This window comes from Chiroxiphia lanceolata, chromosome 2 (genome assembly GCF_009829145.1).
Source record: "Chiroxiphia lanceolata isolate bChiLan1 chromosome 2, bChiLan1.pri, whole genome shotgun sequence".
Classification (NCBI taxonomy): Eukaryota; Metazoa; Chordata; class Aves; order Passeriformes; family Pipridae; genus Chiroxiphia; species Chiroxiphia lanceolata.
In genome coordinates, this window is record NC_045638.1 from 84884642 (window position 1) to 84908153 (window position 23512).

At 43.1% G+C, this 23512-nt stretch overlaps 1 protein-coding gene across 2 annotated transcripts; it reads right to left on the reverse strand.

Annotated features, from left to right (window-relative positions):
* Positions 1-13875: 13875 nt before the first annotated feature.
* On the reverse strand, positions 13876-22109 carry PRSS23 (serine protease 23). 2 transcript variants are annotated; one of them, XM_032679980.1, is made up of 2 exons: positions 22015-22109; positions 13876-17063 (listed from the first exon to the last, which is right to left on the reverse strand). In XM_032679980.1, the coding sequence occupies exon 2, from the start codon at positions 17048-17050 to the stop codon at positions 15932-15934; it is 1119 nt and encodes a 372-aa protein (XP_032535871.1). In that variant the 5' UTR covers positions 17051-17063; positions 22015-22109; the 3' UTR covers positions 13876-15931. The 2 variants fall into 2 exon arrangements, with proteins under 2 accessions (XP_032535871.1, XP_032535872.1); XM_032679981.1 differs by lacking the exon at positions 22015-22109 and adding an exon at positions 19094-19277.
* Positions 22110-23512: the final 1403 nt, after the last annotated feature.

The following is a 23512-nucleotide window of genomic DNA, read 5'->3' on the forward strand; positions in this document are numbered from 1 at the left end:
TATAGTAATTCTATGAATTTTTAGAATTCCCCAAACCACCACAAAAAGGACAGAACAACCAAGTGACAGCCTGCAAAGGGAGAAAATGCTTGGAAACTGCCATTCACAAGTAGGAACCAGGAGCAATCAAGGTTTTGGAAAGGTAAACCTCCCACTTAGAGGACAAAATCATTTAATGTGCTTGAGAAGACAGCTCTGGTCTGCTTGCTTCTGTTCATGTCATATTTTCAGTGACCAGGGCAGGTAGATGGAAAATTATCCATTGCCTGAAGGGATCTGAGTGTCTCCAGATGGCAAGGGGAGGAGATGTGGGACAAGGAGAGTGTCCCTGCTCAGAACAGAAGTCCTGCAGAACCACAGAGAAACTGTGAGGCAGGTGAGAGAGGCAGAAGTAGGAAGGAAAAGGAAAGCATGACCAAGGGCTCTGTATAGTTTGCTGCAGCTCAGAAAGTCCCTGAGTGAGCTGACACCTTTCTTCCAGATATGCCACGAGGTGCCAGCAGGGACGTAGGAGCCTTTTCTCATGTCCTGGTGTTCATACTCTAACAAAACTTGCATTCAAAAGACTTTTGGATCATATTGGTGAGTTTATTACAGAAAAACAGTCTGTGGCTCCTCTGAAACTCTATGCTCTCTCTCTGGCTCGTAGGAATTTCCATTCAGCATGTACCAGAGCATCTTACTGTCATCTTCCTTCCTTACGATAAGTGAGGTAATCAAAAAGAAGAGATAAGTCTTGATTTTTCACAGGTAAGAAGAGGTGAATTACAGGCAACAGTGTACAATGAGTGGGAAGGAAACTTTCAAGAAGAAATTTTTGGCAAAGGGAGATGTGTAAACATGGAGAAAACAGTGGAAGAGAGGGAGTGGAGCTGTCCTCAGACCTCAAGAGGTGCAAACCTGTAGAAAGCAGTGAAAATAGATAAGTGACTTTTGAGAGTCTTGGATGGGAAGGTGGTGCCTGTGGAGGCAAACAGGATCCTATTACCCAAACTCCTGGAACAAGAGTCACCCAGATATCATAGTTTTTCTGCACATGAGGATCCTCAAGAAAGTTGAAGAGTTGTAAAAAAAAAAAAAAAAAAGAACAGCTCTGCATTTCCCCTCAATGATCTTGCAACACTGTGAAAAGTACCATGAACAACCATGAGCTGGTTTTGTTGAAGATAGTGGTGGGGAAATTTCTCCACCCACAAACACAGAATCAGACCTGGCTTGGTGCTACAGTGCTATCCTGAATCCACACCTTTAATCATGGAATCATACAATATGCTGAGTTGGAAGGGACCTACCAGGATGATAATGTCCAACTCCTGGCCCTATGCAGGATGCCCCAAGAATCACACCATATGCCTGAAAGCATTGCCCAGAAGCTTCCTGAACTCAGACTGGCTTAGTACTATGACCACTTCCCTGTGGAACCTGGGACATCACAGCGTGTTCAAACAGCACACTGCATCAGCACCAGTTAAGCCTGTATGACAAAAAGCAAACTGTGAACTGTGTAAGGTAAAGGAGAAGAAACCACAGAGGGAGAACTTAGTGCTGTGAGCTGACAGGGTAGAATATGCTATGGCTTTGAGATTTGTGCTATAAAATCTTGCATGGCTTTGGAAAGGTCAAACATAAAGGGAAAAGGTGTTTAGTAGCTAAATGCTGCAGAAAGCATCTGAGAGGAAATGAGTAGACAGGAAGGGACAGATGCCTTTATAAAGGTCAGAGGGACTGGGGACAGGAGCGGAGAACCTACAAATGGTGAAGGTCGAATCAATTTTCCTGTTCCTGAAGCAATACAGAAGAGATTTGGTTAAAGTAGGCATCTTGTGAATGTGGTGGGTTTTGCTTGCATTTGATGTGGTCAGAGGATCAGATCAATACTAAATATGGAATAAGATTTGAAGCACAGGTTTCCTGACTTCAAGATGGTTTCCAGACCAGGTGATGTGATGCTGGACCATGTGTCCAGCAGGATGTATGCAGCATAAAACAAACACTCCTTGAAAAGAAGAAAGGGAGAAAGTATTGAAAGGGGGAATGAAAAGTAACCTTATAAAATACAACTAATAGATACAAAACCCTGCAAATGTGCAGAGTTAGGCATGGCCAACTGGGCACAATTTCAATTTTAATTTTTTTTCCGTACTGCATCCAGTTAGAGTTTTCTTAATTTATTTGGCTTGAGGCATACTAAGTCAAGTGTCAAAAGGATAGGTGTGACTGTGCTGGGGCCCATCACAGGTCTGCCTGGTGACTAGTGCTTCACTGGATCCCAGAAAATCAGAACAATTCTCAGAGATGAGTAGAAGCCCTAATGACATGCTGTGGAGATCACATCTGACTCAAATCCCTTTGAATTTTAAGAGGAAACAAAGTGTGTTCCAGGCTGACCTTTCAAATCTATAGTACTTTGATGTTGCTAGACCAGCATCTGAACACCTTCTAAATTTAACAGTTTTAGCTGTCAACTACCTTTCCAAAACAGGAAAGTTCCATTCTCCCGTAACTGAGCTAAGAGCCCTCAGCTACTTTTAGAGACAAAAGAGAGAAACAATTTTATTCAGTGATTCATCTGACCTATTTTAAACATCAACTTTAAGGAAACTTGAATGTGACCTACAAAATGGCTTCTCCTCTCCATTGACTGTGAAGAAGTGTTTATCACATTATCGACATCTGCATTTACTCAGCCCACATTGCATCCAGAGAAACTAAAGCCCAGACTAATTCTCTTTATTTCATTGGAGTTTGATGTTTAAATGTTTTCCAAATCTGTGTGTGGTTACACAGGCAGGGGAAGTAAATCCAGGTCTGAATTCCAGGCATTATCTTCTTTCTGGGTCTGGTATAAAACGGGAATGATTTGGTTATAGCTTCTCTTTCAGTTACAACTAAATTCTCCAAACAGACCAATATGGTTTGAGTTCTTCTGTTCAACAGAACATAAATATCCCCCAGAAGATCGAATCTCACTGTTTCCTCTGTGTTAGAATTCTTGCTAAGAACTAAATTGTCTCTCAATTAAAACTTAATCCTAACTCTGTCTCAAATTTTCACCACACTAAATCTGTCTAAAATCACATCTGTCCTGATTATTTTGCTTCAGTTATTTACATTTGAATCTTGTCAGAAATCTCTACAGCTGCTTGAGTTGTCATCATCTACTGTAAGTTGGATGAAATTGTACAGTGGGGTGAAAATGGCTTATAGGATTTATTTGTAATTATATCATTCAGTTATTAATTTTGTTCAGTAAATTTCTCTTCTAACTTTACTAAAACATAATACTTCCCAGGGAAAAATGTCATCTTGCCTTTCTCTTTTCCTTCATGCCAATTTTCTCTCCCTGAAGAAGAGTAGAGCAACTCTTCTTCACTGGGGAAGTAGAAAAGGGTTTTCTGTCCACTTCTAAATGGAATTGAATCACAATTGCCATAATGAACAAACAGATGCCCAGTCCATCTTTCACATCCTTTTTGCTGCCGTAACACTCCTTCTTCTCCAGTCCTCTGACTACACACAGTTCTTCCTGGCATTGCCTTCAAAACATTTTAAGCAGCTCAAGAACTCTTGAACTCTTGTCTTAGATCCTCTGCTCCCTAATTCCTGTCAGCTCTCAACTACAAGTCTCAGACTGCCTATTTTTGAGGTTCCCTGCTACTTTCCTTTAGAAGATACTATTAAAAGTCCTAAGATCCTGGCAAACCCAAGATGTAAGATGGTGATCTTCCTGATGTTCAGCCTACTGATCACATATTTCTGAAACTTCATTCATTCCTGGGTTGAAACAAGGAGATGAAAGAGATTGTTGCACACATTTTGAAAAAAAAAAAAAAAAAAAAAAAAAGAGGTATAAAAAGACTGTTCCATTGCTGCTGGATTAGGGAGAGAAACATATTTTAGCAGACCACGTGTTTTCAGCCTTATATCTCTCTTACAGTTTTCTTAAAGTCTGCCCAAATCTGACCAATCTCTACACCCTCAGCAAACAAACCCAAACTTGTGTTTACATTACAGAAGCTTCTCCTGCACAAATAACTACTGTCTTTGAAGAATGTCCTTACTGCACATGCTCAAACTTTTCATTTTTATGCCATGTGCTCAAACAATTTACACCCATGAGAGTGTGCTGCTAACCAGGGCCTGGTGTTAACCTGACTGCAAAGGCATCAAATCCACCACACCTCTGTGACTGCTCCAGTTGAAGACAGCAGGGAGAAACACTGACTTTCCCAATGATGAAGAGCAGTGGCCCATGTTGGAACCAAGGGTTAGGATCTGCTCTGCTCTGGGTGACTGGGCCTCCTAAGAGCACTGAGAAAGCATCATTTTAATTCAACATGGGAATGCTTAAGATAGGAGTAGGTGGAAATTTGGGATTAGAAAGAAGAAATGACAGATAAGTTGAGAAGGATCTAAATTTTCATGTGAGACTGTGACTTGGAGAATCTGATTCAGGACAGGTAGTCAAGGATGCAGATAGGTAGTCAATACAGAGGTGACATAGAGACTGAAGAAGGGAATGAGTGGCCAGGATATTCTCCTTTCCTATCTTTGTAGGGAGATGAGGGGCAAGCTCAGACCAGTGGTGATAGGAACCAGCCCAGGTGAAGGGATGAGCTTAAAAAAAGGAGAAAAAGCCAGTAAATGGGTTACTGGCTGTGATAGAAGATGGGACCTGGACTGAGAAGACTAGTGAGTGAGCCTTACAGAGAGCTTTTGCGTTCACTGTCATGCCCAAGAAATTTGCAGCATTGACTTCAGTTAATGTTTCACATGGGCAGGGGAGGAGTGCTTCCCACTAAAACAGTGCAGGGGTGGAGAAGTGCTCTGGTATGGCACAAACCTGTGAACCTGTGAACCATGACCTCATGATTTTAATCTCTAATGCTTTCTTTTTTTCTGTCTGGATGGATTTTTTATTGATTTATAGAACAGCTCCTCCCAATGGTAGACAGGCGGTCTCCAGGTAGAGGCCAACTCTTACCTGTCTCCTTGTCTAACACTTTTTATAGACACCTCTTGACTTTGACCTTACTCTGAGAAGCTCTTGGTGTTTGGACAGTCATCAATCAAGAGAAAGGGCTGAATGTCACCAATCACTTTGTGGATAGAAGGTGATGCTCTAGAAGTTGGATACCATAAGAAATAAATCCCATGCATTTTAAGAGATCAGGGTCTTGTTTTCAACTTGCTGATGTTCACACCACACAGCAGCTGCTGGATAATTCCATTTTTTACATGAAAACAGTCCTTGACCTGACACTGTGTGTGACACAAAACTATGATTTTGTTTGTGAAAAGGTTTCTCTCTCATCGTTTGCTTCTTCTTGAGAATGGATGGTATCCAAACATATTTTTATCTTCCTTCCCTTCCTTGGCTGGGCTTGCTCATGCCCACTGGTATTTGAAGAGTTGTTCAACACTCCAAAGGAAACAGAGCCAGCTTTGTTTCCAAGCTCCTATTACTCACCTTCTTTATCTCTTAGCTAAAAGCTTTAATGGATCTGTTTTGCTGAAGCATTTGAAGTTGGAGGCTATGAAGAACTTCAAAGGTATTTAATAGCAGCTTTGTCGCTGATGTTGTAGAAAGACCACATAGCTTGATTAAAAGTAAACTCTGCTCACAATACTGCATGGAACTCTGTTGATCTATTTTTACTGCATCACAAATAAAGCCGAGGAGAGGGGAAATCCCACTGACTAACAGGATGTGCGGGAAGGAGAAGCATATCTCCCTTCTGTATTATCCAGGTACTCATTAACTCTCTGATAACCAGTTTAGACAACATAAAGTGGAACATCTCCAGCACCAGATGGTAGTGATGAGGAAGAATGAGGAGTGCAGCAGACAAGATAAAACTTGGCATGCAAATATGCAGAGGAATTTCTGTTCATTAAGGCAGAGATGGGAATCTGAGAATCCTAAGTTTTACCATTCCTTTGTTGTCAGGAAATATCTGAGAAGTATAAAAACAAAGAGAACTCCTGTCCCTGGCCACATAGTTGGCCCATCCTCAAAATACCAAACTATCTAGTGATGCAGTTAGTGCTCAAGGGATGGAGTGTCTGTGCTATAAAACCATGCTCCACGTGTGCTGCTGACTAGCGTAGGTTCCAGATGGATCCCTGTAAAGCAGTCTAAGTTTGCAATCTCTGAACTCTTTCGGAGTTCAGGAATGTGAGGATCCTCTTGGGCCATGCAGTTTTAAGTCAAGGTTCACATACATTGATAAAACATCTTAATTAAACACTTCCATGTGCTTTCCCCAGTATGTCCCAGAGAATTACAACACAGTTTCATTCTTTGCTACACAAAACATTCTCGTAATATTTTTTTAATAAACAAAAGCCAAACTTGGGCTGTAGTAGTGTGAAAGGCTGATTAAGAAATAATCAGTTACCTTCAATAGCCTTCTGGATGCATGAAAGTAAGCCATTGTAATGAGGAAAGCATTTTCCCAAACAAATGTGAAAAGCATTTTCCCTCTTTGAGTGAAGTAGAAGAATTTTATTGACAAGGATCCTATGTAGGCTTTCAAACACTCACTGTGTAGATAGACAGACATTTTTGGAATGCATCTCCTGATGAGATATTAGGGCTGTTATTAATTCTGCCTGTCATTTTTACTGAAAGCCAAACAAACTGCATATAGTATATGAAAAGCAAATGTAAAACTTCAGCGGCAAGTAGCACAGGAACCCCCAAGATCAAAGCAAGCCATGCTTTCTCTTTGACATGCCTTGTAATATACCATGTTCTGCCTTAGTAAGAACATTTAGCAGGCACATAAGCACTAAGCAGCAAAAATATGCAGAGAACTCAGCATTTGCAGACTTTGATTTCCCTGTTTATTAAAGAATGTAGTAGCAATGGCCCTTGATCTCCTGTGAAGTGTTGTGAGACCCAAAGCGACCATATGTATTAAATTCAGACTAATCATGTGAAATAGTTCTTTAAATCCTGTAGGCTGTTTTCATTTCACCTTCAAATTACAGATCTTTCACAAAAGCAAGTGTGTGTTACTGGGCACATGGTTTCCTGTGGCTTGTACCTCAGCAACAGGACTTCTGGAAAAAAATAAAGCTCTTGAAAGCAAATGATTAAGTGAAGGTGCCAGTGTTTGGTACCAATGTAACAAGAAGTTTCCCTGCACATAAGTCCCAACGCTGCAATTCTTACTGTATCACTAGAAAAACCATCATTATGGAAATTTGGGAGCAGCTAACAACAGAGATGAGCAAAACAAAACCCAAACCAAAATAACCCAAAAATTTGCCATGGAAGTACCTTAGTCAAACCTAAGAGTGATCAAACAGGATTTTCTCAAGTCAGATGGGTACATGACTCTGGCTGTTACATTGTGATGGTGCTGGAAAACACAAATCCCAGCTGAGTGCTGAGCAGCCAAGACTATCCAGGTTGCTCCTGCTGCCCCTTGGCAGAGGAAACAGGAGTCCTGGCAGCCCCTGGCTCATTCCAGGTAACACCCGTGTGCTGGAGACCCCTCCAAGGCTGTGGCAGAGGCAAGGTGGTGATACAGGGAACCGTGACCCTCTCATCAGCAGCTCCGAAAGAGTAGGGGATTGTGTGACTTGCTGCTGACGATAATCCTAAATTTGATTCCTGATTCAACTCTTCCACTCAGATAAACAAAATATTTCACACCCTACACAGAGGATTTCTAAGAAAGCCTTCCATAAACTAACTTCACAGGTTGTTTTTGTAATCTTTCCAGATTGCAAGAGTCAAAACTGGGAAGAAAAAGAGGGCAACACTATTCTTTTTATGGGGTAAAAGAAAAGTATCTTCCATTTCCAGATGTCTTACAGCCCCTTCAAGTGTAGAGGAAGATATTATGACAGCAGATTTTATGATTCTTGGCTTCAGAATCACATCAAAACTGTGTTTTATCTAACATCAAAAGAACAAGCTGTTTTATCATCATGATGATGCTAAAGATCTTGCGTCTGCTCAGATTAGTAACAATGCAAATAAGGCAGCTATAGAACAAAAACTATCCCTTTTATGTCCTTAGGCTTTATCTGTGGCTTTTCAGCCTCTAAATGATCAGCTTTATGAAGAAAGAGAAGCAACACAGTATTTATGCTCTCGATTAGAGTTTAAGAAAAATGAATGTATACAATCTTTTCCTAAATTTGAAACCTGGAAAATTTTGAAATTTTGTCTGATATTACCCTCAGTTATTTTGATAGCATTACACTAAAAGCTATGCCCCAAAATTGTAATCTTAATTGCTGTGGGTTTTTTTCTTGTGAACACTAAAATAAAGATTAGAATGAGCATGATGAAATAGGCCATCTATTTTACACATAATTTATTGCAGATTCTTAGCATTGCTCAAGCAATAATTTAATTTATACTAATTGGTTTTGGTGGACCTCATCTAACTGGATTTCAGCAAAGTAATTAAAATGGTGCCATATAGGGAATTATTAACAAAAATTTCTGGCTGAAGCAGAGACAAGAGGTGTTGAAAGGGGAAGCGTCAGGGAAGAGAGAGGTTACAAGCACAGCTTCTTAAGCATCACTCTTAGCCTGTCTGAACTAAATACCTTCACCAGCAACACTTGCCCAAGAAGAAGGAGCACATTAATGAAATTTGCTGATGACATAAAGCTGGGAAGAGCAGCATAATGTCTCACAGGAAGAACTCAGGGAGCCGATTACTGAGAGATACCCTAAAGATATTTCATTATACAGAGCTTAAGATCATGTACTTAAAAGGGGATTGTGTTTCCTGAATGAGGTCTGGTGGAAACAAGGAGACAGAAAGACTGTTTTTATTGTGAGACCTGGGAAATGGGAATTTCTAAAGCGGATGTCTCCACACTACCCACAAGCTTCAGTCCGGCCCAGGCAGTCAAGGTTTTTAGCGCTAGCAAGAACAGCAATGGCCACAGCTACCTAGAAAAAACATGAGTATTTCTAGGTACCCATTTGTAATCAGTTATTTAAGTGGTACCAGGGACTGAACATCTCTCAGCTTCTTTCAAGTTTTTCTCTCAGTTTTTATCAGTCTTCCAATTAAATAATTACTTCCTGCAGGAGACAGGTGACAGATATTGAGTGGTTCATCCATAAAGGTGAGAGTGTGGCAATCCCTCTCCTGCTCGGCTGTTGCCAGAGATATCTCTGGGCATGGGAAGGGGGCCTGCTGAGCAAAGCTGTCCTCTTTCCACCTGTAGAGCTCAATAAATCCAGCTCTTCACCTCAGGGAAATGACTTTCCAGAGTTTTTTGCACATCTGATGTGTTCCCAGCATGAAGGGTTGCTTTTCTGCCACCCACACACTCTGGAAAAGTCTTTCCTGCCCTTTCATTGCCCACAATGATCCCTCAGAAGGGCTGGCTGGAGAGAAGTGCTCCCACACGAATGGTGACATTTAAGCCATGTGGCAAATCCCTTTGCGCACCAATCCTGCTCCCACCCAACACAATAGCAGCCTTGGTGGGTGCGGGATGAAGCCCAGTGTGACATTTTCTTCCATCCCACGCTTCTTTGGTGAGTGAAGCTTTTGTGAGACAGTGGAGGCCAGAAAACCCCTGTGGCTCCACCTGTTTCTGTAAGCTCCAGTCCCACGGTGGTCTGACCCTTTGCTGCAGTGGTGAGAACCTCCTCACATCCTCCTTGGCCCACTAACAGTGAAACAAGTCCCCGTGTCCTCCATTCACAGCAAACAAACCTGCAATTAATTCAGGAAAAACAAGACTTTTGGACAAGATAATTTTGTTAAATGCTGTTGATAAGATATAAGGTCATCTTCCAAGCAGGGACATCATCGTCATTTCCATGGGGACCAGAACACAGGAGGAAATATTAACTGAAGCAGGGTGTGATTGGAAATTCATTAGAAAAATAGACTTTTCTATGAATGGCAATTAATAGAAACCAAACCTTCGTTGAAACATCCTGATTTCAAAAGTGTTTTTATCAGAAAGGATTCTTTGACCCAGGTGGAAATTTTTGGTCAGGATCAAAGCAAGTGTGACCTCCCTGTCCCAGAATGATCAGAACAGTCAAGCTGTTGGGTAGGCTCCCTCTTTGCAGCAGGAAAGCACAAACTTACCAGTTGAATAGGTTTTCTTGAGGGCACCTTATCCCCTCATTTTCAAGGATTTCCATTCTTTTTCATCACAGGAAATTTTATTTTCCAGGGATGGGCAGGAACAGAAAAAGTATAGAGAAATTGGGAAAACAGCTAAAAGGAACCATTTTCTAACTATCTCAGGTTCAAACTCATCTAAAACACCCCATTTAAACCTACTCCTTTCTGTATGATGACAAATATAGCATCACAGAATTACAGAATGGTTTGAGTTGGAAAGAACTTAAAAATCATCTAGTTCCAAACCCCCCACCGTGGGCAGGAACACCTTCCACTAGATCAGCTTGCCCAGAGCCCCACCCAACCTGGCCTTGAACACTTCCAGGGATGGGGCATCCACAATTTCTCTGGGCAACCTGTTCCAGTGCCTCATCACCCTCACAGTAAAGAATATTTCCCTAATATCTAACCTAAACCAAATCTCTTTTAGTTTGAAGCCATTCCCCCTTGTCCTATCCCTAAATGTTCTTGTAGTCTCTCTCCATCTTTCTTGTAGGCTCCCTTCAGGTACTAGAAGGCCACAATAAGGCCACCCAAAACCTTCTCTTTTCCAGGATGAACAATCCCAATTCTCCTTGCCCTTCCTCAACTTCAGCTCAGAAACCAGACTTCACGTTAGATGAGCCTTGACCAAACTTTTGCAAATGTGAACATTTTTCTGCACTTCTGACCTGTCCATAGCAGCAAACACATGTGGCTTCAAAGGTAAAGAGATGCAAAAAAAAATCTAAATCATCAGTAAATTAACTTTTTCATGCATGAAACCTCTGGAAAATCACCAAATCTATGATAATGTGACATAAAACAGTTAGAGAAAGTTGTTTAGGATAAGCAGAAAAAAATTATTATACTTTTCTGCTTATTACTCCTACTTATTACTGCTGTCACTCCTGTATGAACTAACAACGTCCATACTCCAAAAGTCTTGAACACACTCTTTTATTGGATGTGGTCCTCACCAAATCAGCACGAATTTCAAAAACTGAAATGACTGCAAATAAACAAACATCAGTTAACGTGTATCAGATATTTTCATTACATATGCCATTTAAATGGAGTATTTTATTTCATGATTATTTGCTTGGTGAACTAATAGAAGTATTTAACTCCTTGTTAAACTGCCGATGCATACATATCTTTCAAATGGAATTTATTGCAAAAAAAAAATAAACATTGTCCATAAAGTTTGCAGATGAACATACACCATCTGCCCTTGAGCCACAAGCACTTAATTACTGTTAGAGATCTTCAGATAAAAAAAAGCAGTATGAGCCTGCTTCATGGCTCAACCTATGCCCACTTAGTTAAAAATCAATCCACATCAAAAGCATCACTGATAATTTTATCCTGGGAATAATCAGTGTTAATAATAGTGTCTGGAGCATGTTAAGATGTTTCTCTTCCCTTGTATAATCATTTACCTATAAAAGCACACACCACCTTTGCCAGTAGGCACAAAGCATGTGCAGCCTAACAGTCACCATGTGAGACAGGGAGAAACATCTTCTGGGAGGAAAAGATCAGGTTCCTAATGCTTATTTCACTGTAACTCTTCTCTTATGTACCTATTAGACAAGTCACAGTCTAAACTTCTCATCTGTGTTACACACTGGCTTTGGAGATGGCACTGACATACTCATTTGGAGAGACTTAATTTACCTCACCCCTTAAGTTTCTTTCTGTACCTAGTAGAACAAGGAATGGAAACTAACATTATTATTTATAAAAACCCTAAACACATGCACATCCACACAGGCCCATGTATACACAGCAACCAATCGAGTAGGAATCCTGCTCCTCTGATACAAATCACATTGCTCTTCTCTGCTGTTCTTCTCTGTCCATGCTTCCTTTTTACTCCTGGAAAGCAGAGAAGTTTTTACCCAACACACTTTATCCACTCATTGAAAGCTTCTCTTTTCAAGGCCTGTACATATTGCATTGGCATGCTACCAAAGCCCACTAACAAATGGCAGATTAAGTGGAAACATGGAAAAGAATTTCAAGCATGTATTATACTTGCTTGGGGTTCAGCGCGCAACTTTAAGACGAGGGCTGCCGTCTAAACAGGCAGGCCTGGGAATTCAGTTGCAAAACAATTACAGATGCAAGGCAAATATCTTTCCTCTGAGAAATAAACTTGATGATATTCTGCAGTCTTCAGTAGGTTAAGTTCAGTGTGTGCTGGGGAAGAGCTCGGCAGGGTCTGTGTTTTCTCGAGACCTCAGTTTCCATTTCCAGCACTGTTCTCCAATTAAGTAAAATTTTTCCTATGTCAGCCTCTTACAGATGCAGGAGCAGATTTTAATCCTTTCCATTCACAGCCAAAACAGCCCCTTGATATCCATCTACTGTCTAGCCTTCAGATACAAGAATAATGAGGTATTTCACTCAGTTCTGCAAGTCATTGGCAGTCACCAGTTGGACAATGAAATTTCAAGTGTCATGCCTGTATACAATTTAGCTACTTGTGTTTCCTTGATAAGCATTATTTTGACTGCATGGCTATCTTTCTCACAGTTTGAAATTCTGGTTTTAAAGGAGCCCTCTTTGCAGCATGAAAGCAAATATCCTCAGGATGCGATTTCCAAATCTGCCTAGCAAGGCCCAGCCCCAGTTGGAATGAATACACTGGCAAAATTACCACCAACTCCAGTAGGCAGAGGTGAAATTACACTGAACTTCAGCACCATGATTTGGACTATATTATCTGAGATTTCCTTTTCTTTCCAAAACAATCCGGAATGTTTGCACAGGGCGTACATTGGAAAGGGACTCTCCCACTCCTGATTACACTAAACTTGCTGCTTACTTTAAAAAAACCCACACAAAACCCCCCAAAACCACCTTAGTCACATTGTTCTAGAGGAAACAGCCTTAATTTGTGCCATGGGAGGTTTAGATCGGATATGAAGAAAAACTTCTCCACCGAAAGGGTCATCAAGCACTGGAACAGAGTGCCCAGGGAAGCAGTGGAGTCACCATCCCTGGAGGTTTTTAAAAGACGTGTAGATGTGGCACTTAGGAACACCGCGTCGTGGTCAAGGCATCATTTAGAGTTGGCTTTGATGATCTTTAAGATCTTTTCCAATGTAAATGGTCCTGTGATTCTATGAAAAGTTCTCAGCCTACAGTCTAACAGAGCAGGATCAGTGGGTGCAAAATATGTCCAATAAGTCAGGGTTGACGCTCTCAAGCCCAAATGATGCAGTGTGCACACCCAGATGTCAGGAAAGTTGTGTGGGTAGCAATTTCAAAAAGAAAAAATTTCTGCATCCTGCTTTTCTCTAAAAACTGTGGGTCTCACTGTTAGCCTCAGAGGAACTTTTTTCATACTGCATCAACTAAAAGAAAAAGAAGATGGACCGACCTCACTTATGACCTTATGCTGACTGGGTCAAATTCCTCCAGAGTTTATTTACCCTAAAGTTCATAAAAACAATGTGGCTTTTTAGTCTAATACGTTATTTTCAGCTCTAACTAATCAGAGCTCACGACTGGCTCTGGAACTGCAACTGCTGAGATTGATTATTACCATCCAAAGGCACAAAGTAATTAAGCCTACCAAAAAACAAAACAAAAAACCCCCACCAAAACAAAAACCTCTAACAGGTGGGAGCAAAAGAAAATTGAAGGAAAATAAACAGCACTGAGGATTTTAATAAATCTGTATCTGTCTTTATAGGTAAGTCACTGAAGTGATATTGAAAGTGCAACCCAGTATAGTACAAATACAAGAATGTCTGCATTGAAATTCCATAACTTTTCTTTATTCACTGTGATACATTCAAACAAAAGTGCTCCAGATAACAGCCATAGAATAAAGGAAATTAAAATAAAAAGGCAGAAAAAGACCGTCAGATACATATGGTGATTATTCATATTTCAAAGCATTAGTAATTGCTTGTATCTGAGTGCACCAAAAGCCCATGAGGGTCCACATTTTTTATGCTGTTTCTATAAAAATAATAATCATAGGCAGCTCTAGCAAAAATGTTTTTCAAAACTAGAGCCAAAGCCACCACAAAGATAAAGCACCATCAGGCATATGTTTACAAATGCCACAGTAATTAGTAGAGTGTAAAAAAGGCTTTGCTGAATTAAGATCTTCCTTATATTTGTATAGCACAGGGAAGCTCTGCTTAGATTCTTTCCTTCTCAGCTTTGCCATTTCATACGAAGGACTTGCATTTGCCCCACAACACTGAGCACCATGGGCAACTTGGTAAGCTTCAGGAGACAAGTGAGAGATGGGTGGAAGAGAAACTGGAACTGGAGCCAGTGTCTATCCTCCTATTTAAAAAATAATATTGGCAGGGCAGCATGTACTTAACTGGGTTACTGCAATACAGTGGCACAATCCACCAGAGAAACGGTGTTTGTAAAGACCACATTGACTTCCCAATGCTGTTTGCTGAGCTACAGTATTTGGCTGCACTGATTTTACCTATAAAAGACAGTTCTTGTTTTAAATTCTAATTCTGCTACAGTAAAAATGTAAGTCGTTGCTATCTCTAAGAGACAGCAGAGGATCACTTCACAGCAAACTACGGCTGCATCCTACAGTGTGGCTCTGTTCCAGCTGCAGATTTACTGAACTGTGCATTTGCCAAGAATTATTTGTAACTCAACAGTTTCATGGGGAGGAAGATTCTTACCCCAAACAACACAAGAAACGTAAATCAAGATGCCCTATGAATTACATGTCAAAGGGATATGGCTGAGAGACACTTAAAAATCTATGGTCCCTCTACCTGGTGTATTTTTAGGTAAAACAGCAAGGATCTTCATCAAATAGGGGGAAAACTCTCTCCTTTTGTCCTGCTCTCTCCTTTACGTGCTCTGCAGGCAGCAATTCAGATAGCCAGCAAGACTAAAGACAGGCTTCCTCTCTGAAAATCTGAGTTGCTGACATGAGATTTTCCTTTAAGGATCTAAGTAGGTCATAAACAGAAAAGCCTCTGTCCCCACACACTTCTATAATAATAGTATATTCATAGGGATCCTGCTAGGTGTAAGGCTATGCCCCAGCTCCTGTAGATTTAATCCCATGTGCAATTTGAGTTTCCCAAAGCAGGATGCAATGGCACTGTTCATATGACCAACATCATCTTCACAGTCAAATCCTTGCAACATCAAGGTCTGTTTGCTCAAAAACCATTTTTCTTAACTAGGTTACTAATAAAGTCTCAAACCACTCAGGCCAAAAGGAAGTTAGAAGTGTTATGTGGTTATTTACCCTTCACGCTATTTGTGTGGCATTCATCTCCCACGGTGCATGTTTTGCCCTTTTCACACTCCCTCTTCTCATGCAGGAACACAAAGCTTTAATGTTTGGGTTGGAAACACCATTAAATGCCCCTCTTCAGCCCCCAACAGCATAGAAATATTTTCTTTTAAAAGTTCAGATCAAAGCATTTCTACTAATCCTAGGATTTATTAAAACAAACATTGTAGGCATGAGATAGTCAACAGTGTCCCTTTTACAAGATTCTTTGGAGACGGTTCTGTTTTCATACTGTTTACTGATCCGCCTCTAATTAATCTTCAGTTGCTCAGCTGCAAATTCAGCAAGTCCACCTGCTCCTTCCCCACCCAGCAGACGTCTTTTCTCCCCAGTTTCAAGCTGTAATGATAGCACCACACAGTCCCTGTCCTAAGAACAAGGTGGCTGGCTTGAAAAGCTACATATCACCTCCCAATGTTACATGATCACATCACACACGTTTGCAGCTCAAGTCTAATCTTTCCTCAATGAGTAATTAAAACCAGTCATTAAGTGCTTTCAAGGAGTTTCATTGTCTTTATCCTTCCCTGCAGTCAAGGTAGTTGCCTTTGATCCAGTAACAGATCTGTGCGTATTTGAGGGGTGTGATGCGAACGGCTACATTGAAATCCTGTGGGGTGCCATTCATGTCCACCCACTGATGGCCTGAAAATATACCAATAATTTTACGCTCCCACTTGTGATTCTGCCTCTTCCACATCCTCACATACACCCCAGATCCACTTGCACCCGGCTGGGCATCGCACTGCTGGTACAACAGGTCGTATGTTTCATCTTTGACATCACAGAAACGGTAAACCAGGTTTCCTGGACGATCATTGTCATAGCCAGAGAAGTGAATCCTCCCTCCAGGCAAGTGTCTGGCTGGTGGGCTCACACCTATCTTCATAAACTTTCTTTTATGCGGCTTCTTCAGCTCCAGCAGGGCATAGTCATAATCCATGCCAATGTCATTGGCATTGCCTTTGATCCATCCTTTGGGGACATGTGTCCGTTTCACGCGAATCCACTGGAATTTCATTTTCTCAGGCATTGCTGAGTTGGTGATATTGGCCCCTTTGCTGCCGTCTTTATGTTTGGGCTTTAGGAACCCCACCCGCAGTTTCTGAGCACCTTTGACATAACTCTTGCCATCATGGATACAATGAGCAGCAGTAAGAACATGCTTTTCGGCCACCAGAGTCCCCGTGCAACCTGTAGACAGCTTCACCGATGTGGAGAATGGGTAATTCAACAAGAAGTCCTTCCCAAAAATGCTAAACCTGCTGTCATAGCCATAGATCTGCCTCTTAGTTCGAGATTTGCCTTGAGACCCATCAGCGCTGTTGCTCAGAATATATATGCCCACTTCAGTTTCAGTGAGGCTACCATTAGCATACAAGGTTTCATAGGACAGGTAGTGCTTCACTTCTTCGTAAGTTGGCAGCGGAGAACTTTTGTGGCATGCTGGGCCACAGGGAGATACCACTTCCAGTCTGGCTTCAGCATCAAATTGTGGTTTGTCCAAGTTCAGGGTAGACTGCGGCAGGATAACAGGAACTCTGTAAGACGGCCAAGTTGGCTTCCAGTGAGAACTGGAGGGCATCACATCTTTAGCAGCACACAAAAGGAGGATTAAAGTGGACAAGCCTGCCATTCTGAATGCCGGTCTGTGGAAAGCAAAAGGAAGTACAGTTATTCACACAAACATATTGCAAGATTAACCTACCTTGCCAAGTAACGGCTTGCTAACCGAGAATAAATATAATAAGGGTCAAGCGATTTGAATGGAGTTAACTTACATTAAGTAGCTCAGATTTCTCAATGTTAAACTAATGCCTTAACCTGTACCTTGAAACAAGTGTCCCAGGTTAACACTGAAAAACAGGGCACTTAACCCTCTGAGCCACCAACTCTCAGTTGACATCAGGGGGAAGTTACAGTATTTGTCTTCACATGGTGTAAAGAAAATTCAGACTCCATGCAAATCCCTGCGCTCAGAAACCAGAGCTCCTGCAAAAAGTAACTGAGTCTGCCTTCAGCTAGATTAGCGCATTCACTGAAAGCTCCCCCCTACTCTCTGACTCTGCTGAAAGAGGTCCTAAAATCTCTTCACACCATTTGCTGTCTTAGTCAGAGACATCAAGCTGATGGTAGGGACACGTGGCTGGACGAAGAAGGCGACCTGACAGGGGCTGGGTTGCAGAACACGACCACACAGGACACTCGCTTCCCCTTGCAACTCACACTAGAGGAACGTTTCTGCTCCACATAGCATTCACTCTCCCCTAGGCTTACATGAGAAAGGGTGATTCAATTACACAGGGGCAGCTAATGAAGGAAGATTACAATTCCTGAGGGAATTTTCAGTTAACATACTGGCTTATTGCTTTATAAACTCAATTAATTAGAAATGCAAACCAACCCCCTCTGAGCACAGGGAGGCAAATGGGACTGTGAATGTGTTTATGAACCACAGGCAGAGCGACTCAGACTGCAGAGAACAGCACGCACCAGTACTGTGTCAAGAAAATGTGTAACGTTAGTTTATTTGAAAATTAGCCATACAGCTGAATCGCTGCAGGAGGCATTGTGCCCTGGGCAAGAAGGCAGGCAGGATCTCCCTCACACAAAGATTATTCAAACAAAACTTCACAATTATGTTGAGCTTACACATATTTCAAACCCTGCTGAGGTTACACTGATCATAACTGCAGGATCATTCCTGAAATGCCTCAAATGAGTAAACCAAAGCAAATCATGCAGGAAATAACCACAGCTATCTAAGAATAAAAAAGAAAAATCCTTCTCTCCAATGCTTTTTGTAGGAATACTTCATTCCTAAGCTGAATCAAAAAAAAACTTTAGAAGCTACAGACTGCTGAAGTCCAAAGGTGTCCAACTCAAATAGTGGGCCTAGAATCTTAGAATTTTGGTAGCATCCTCTTTGGGAATAGAGGCTACCATTAAAGCACACAATGTTCAAAATACAAATTGACTCCTGCAGGATACTAAAATATTTTCATTCCAAAAAACAGACACAGATGAACAGAGCTGATGTTACTGATACTCACAGAGGCATGTACTGACTCTTCCAGAAGTGATCACATATTCTGTTGGCAACTTTTTCATTAACAAAAAGGACAATTTTAAAGAAACATATTTTTTTTCTAGGTTAAGCTTTATAGAATGTGTTGCATTATACCTAACAAGTGAGTCATGCCAGAAAATATAAGCCATTTTAAACATGAACCAGAATTGAGTAATTTTGGATGTCCCAAAATTGGAAAATACTTGGTATTCAAGGAAAACCACCAGCTCCTCTGACTCCTTCCACAGCAAAGATTAATATTAGATGTGGCTGCATTTTGCAAGTTATGAAATGAGAGAGTTTGACATCGGTATAAGGATGGCACACGGAACACCTGCTCTATTATCAAATATACTTGCATAGCAGTGACTAGGAAAACATAGAAAAAGAAGGTAACAGGGACAAACAATACCACTTCATCCCCACAACAATATACACTGGCATAAGTCAACTGTTAACTGTTCTACTCGTGTCAGTAAGGGCTGTATGCAGCAATGTTTACTGGTTTCACAGTTAGAAGCTGAGAACAAGCTGAACTACAGTTATGCTGTGCATCAGGTACCTGATCCGGTCACTAAGAGCACATATTTCTAAGCAGTTTGCTCTCACCTGCTTCATATGAAAGTTATTCCCACAATTTACATTGGAAGCTTTCCCGATAGATGGAATCTCTCTAAATTGCACCACTTAAGCCATTTCTTGGGTCTAAACCTCATTCATGCTAATTGAGTCAGTGCTGGCCTTTGGCTGGTTTATTTAGCTGGCAAGAGAAAGTTAGAAGCATCTTGTCAGTTGTTAATTGCACAAGCAGTAAGATTCCCTCGTGCCTGTCAGCATAGCGACCTGATAAAGAGACTGTGTGCCCAAAAGCTTCTCTGCTTCCTCCACGATTATCATCTGGGTCAAGAAGAGACACCACCTCTCCCTGCAACCTGCCCTCCCTCATCTCCCCACTATCACTACTACAGCAATGCCAGCACTGGAAAGGCAGATTTAGACAGCAGAGGGCAGCCGCCCTATGAAGAGAACACGACAGGAGATGGGACTCGAGTTGGTCCCCCAAAAAGGCTTCAGAAGATGGTATTTGTGTCCGTGCTGTGGTGTGTAAAGCGGTACTTACTCCACTTTATGTCTCTGAGCGAATCTTCCCACAACTCTCCCCTGCTGCTTCTGTGCTATAATCACATTGCAGCTATATGGGATAAAAAAGCCTTTACATCACATCAGTTACAGAACTTTTATTTAAAATGTTATTAGAACCTAACAGTAAAATAGAGTTGTGGGTTTACACCTGAATACAGAAGCTAAACAGTGCTCACAAAGCAAGGCATTTACCAAAACTTTCAGAATTATATCTCATCTGGAGACATAACTAGCACTATATCAGCTCTGGACAGTAATAAATAGAATAAATATGTCTTATGTACAACAAAATGCAAATTAGTACAAAGCACCTCTTTCTGTGTAGATTCTTCGTCTTTTTAAAACAGTAAAGCAGAAAAATGAAGGAATTGAAAAAGCAGTCTATATTTAAAGAGTGACCTTTCAGTAAGGCTCTTCTTTCCTTTTACTTTCTCTTTTCCTTTTTGTTTAAAACAAAACCAAAAAGCTGCAAAGAAAGCTAGGGTTAAAACTCTCTATGTTCAGCTACTTACTTGTGGGTGACCCTAAAACGTGTTCTCAAATCAAACAAACTGGTATGAAGTGAGTACTTCGCTGCACGGCTATCACAGAGCAATACTGAATGAGTTACGATGTGCTGCCCTACTGTAGTACTGCTCTTCTGTTTCTATTTAAACTGTGTCATAAACTCAATCCACCCTTTGACTCAGTACAAAGCCCTGCTCTGACATCCAGCCTAGGAACCCCCTAGAAGCGGTTTGTACATAATCACACTCGCTAATGGCATTAAAATTGTTTAGAGAATGGAAACAGTGACAGCTACCCCAGGGCTCCCCATGCCACTAAAATACTTTACAGACACATTTTCCTGCTTGCTCTGGGCACTCATGCCCTGAGATGGATGTTGGTGAAAGAAAACTGCCTTGTTCAGGATGGACATGAATCATTTTCTAATAAGCAAGTCATTTTTCTGCAAGAGTTCACTACTTCAGGGGTGGTTCTTGTAACAGATGGTTAAATAACAATAAATCTTGAATCATCCAGTATGAAAGCCTGTGAACCAAACAGTCTCCATTACATTTTGAAATGAAGAAAGTTTTTCCACTGTGCTAGAAGCCAGAATGATTAACATAGCAAAAAAATGAAGAAAGGAAACCAAGGCAGTGAGAGAGAAAAACCTGCCTCAAACCAAATTACAAAGGAGAACTAAATCACTGTCGGTGCTGTGCCAAAATACCTCTTCTGCTTTTCTTGGTCACAGAACTTGTTAAAACACAGCAAAAATAATTGAGTCGTGCTTTAACAATTACAGAAGCCTTACTGCCTTCTAACATCTCTATTAACCTGCCTGCAATGCTGAAGGTGGTGTGAGGGTTATACTGCTTTACCTGCTTGACTGAGGGCTGTAGGAACAGATGTCTAGGAAAACGTGAAACGGACTTCGATACTGGAAGGGCAAGGGTGTGCCTATTAACATATACACCGGGCACAGCAGGTGTTTTGACACGTGTGTCAGTGACATGGACACAGTGGAAAGGGAGAATAGTACGTGTTTCTCAGTCCAATTCCTATAGAATAATCTCACTGCCTCCTTTCACCCTCCTTTCTTTCTTCTCTCTCTTTCCCTGCATGTCAAGCAGCTTTGGTTTCATGGTACAAGAGCGAACTGCGTTACAGGCGGACAGTGGCGGTCACTTGGAATAACGGGATAAGCTGCAGGAAGGACCTGCATCCTCAGGACTACCAAACCACCTGAGTGACGGAGCAACCGTGCAAACGGGGTGCTGGCGGGATCTCACCGACCCCTCGGACCCCGCTCGGGTCAGGAGGCGAACAATTGCCCCAAGCTCCAGCAACCGCTTCACTAAAGGACTCGTGTCATGTATTTCTTTTAAAAAAAACACCCCAAAACACTAATGTTCTCAGTCACGGCGCGACGAAGCGAAGTACAGGACCGCAACAGGGCACTCACTACTCCTGACGCCTCCCAAGCGTGAAACGCAGCAAAGGCGACTTTTTACCAGCTGTTCCCTCACTCGCCGGGAGAGTTGGTCCCCGGCAGCGGCGCCGGCGGACCCGCGGCGGGGACCGGGGGGGAGAGCCGCGTTCTCCCTTTTGTGCCCGCAGCCGCCGGGGAGGCGGCGCCGGGTGCGCTCCGGTGGATGCGAGCGGGGTTAAACATTAAGCCCCGCGGGGACGGAGGGCTCGCCCCGGCCGGGACAGCAGCTCCCGCCGCCCGGTCCCCGCACCGCCAGGTGCCCCCGGCCCCGCGCCCGCCGGCAGGTGAGGGGCCGGCCGGGGCACGGCGGGGCGAGAGCAGCGCTCGCCATCCTCCCCACCGTCCCTTTGTCCCCCGGGGCGACCCGCACCCCGCGGCGCCCTCCCGGCTGTGGGGACCCGCTACCTACCAGCTCCCCGCGGCGGCGGTGGCGTCTCCGGGAGCGGCTCAGGCAGGTGGCGGGGCCGGTGCCGGTCCCATCCCTCCCGCCGCCTCCGCGGGGCTCGGGGCCGCCTCCCCTCCCTCCCGCCGGGCGCCGGCCCTCGGCGGCGCGCTCCGAGCGGGGCGGGGCGGAGCGGCGCCTCCCGCAGGTGGATCCTGCCGCGGGGTCCCGCCGTTCCCTGTTCGTCTCGCTCCGCTCCGCAGCGCTCCCGGCGGTGCCGCCGCCGCCTCTGCCCGCCCGCGGCCCCGGGGGCCCCGCCGCGCCGCGCCGCCCCTCCCCGGCTGGGCCGGCCCCGGGCCCGTCCCTCCGCGCAGCTTCCCCCGCGGGCCGCCGCCCCGGGGCACCCTGTGGGGCGTCACCGCCCTTTCTGTTATTTTACTGCTGTTTTCGTGTATTTCCCGACGGAAACCATATTTTTTTATCTTCATTCTCGTTTTCGTTCGCCGTGCCGTGGCACTGCGGGTTGCTCAGGGGCTACCGTGCCCTCACCCCGGTTCAGGGTGGGAGGTTTCGGGGTGCGGCCGTGGTACCTCTCCGGCCCCGACGGCGCCAGGCTCTTTGTCCCCAGTGTCCAGGTCCCCAGGAGTGGTGTGAGCCCCCTGGGTCCCTCCTGCCATCACAGGACATCAGCTCCGAGAGCTCTGCGGTCAGTCACCCTCGTTGCCTTATCAGGCAGATATTTGAGTTTAATTGTCAAACACATTCTTTGCACGGGTTTTAATTACTCATCCTTCTTGAATTCTTATAATGACATCTGGCAAGAAAAGAGGAAACCAGAGCCAAGAAGGCAAAAATCCTGCAATGTTTTAACTCTACAAGAAAAATCCACAAAAAGTTTTGCCAAAATTCCCAGCTGATCACCATTACCCCAGAAAGGAAATATAAATTTCACAGGACTCAATTTATTTGCAGCCTTCTGCTGACCTCTGCACCCTGCTGCTGCCCTTTCAAAGGATGAGAAGGGCCTGAAGCATGGCAAAACCTCTGCCTCACCCATCAACCCTCTGTGAGGAGCTGAAATATGACAAGATCTGACATTCTCAGACATTATTTTTCTAATTTGCATTTACTTGGGCCTAGCACCAGCTCCTGTCTGGGACTGCAGATTTTACCAAAATCATAACTACTCAGACAAGTCTTTCTCAACTGTGAATGACTAGAGAAGAACTGCAGTGTGAGGGAGAGGTCCCTAGAGGTAGAAGAGAAGCTTCTCCAGCAGAAACACAGCTAGAGAATACAACTAGGATTGAGGAAGGGATGGTAAAACAAGTGCAGCTGTTCTTGGCCCATGAGGGAATGACCATGCAACAGTGAGAAAGATATCTGAAGTATCAGCAGGCAGCTGACAAGTCAGGCTCTGGCTGCAGTACCATACTAAACACAGGTCCCTTCCTGTTCTGGACTCTGTGTCTACTGACCTCCCAGCTAGATGCGCAGGCACTGCTCGGAAACTTTGCCCTGTACA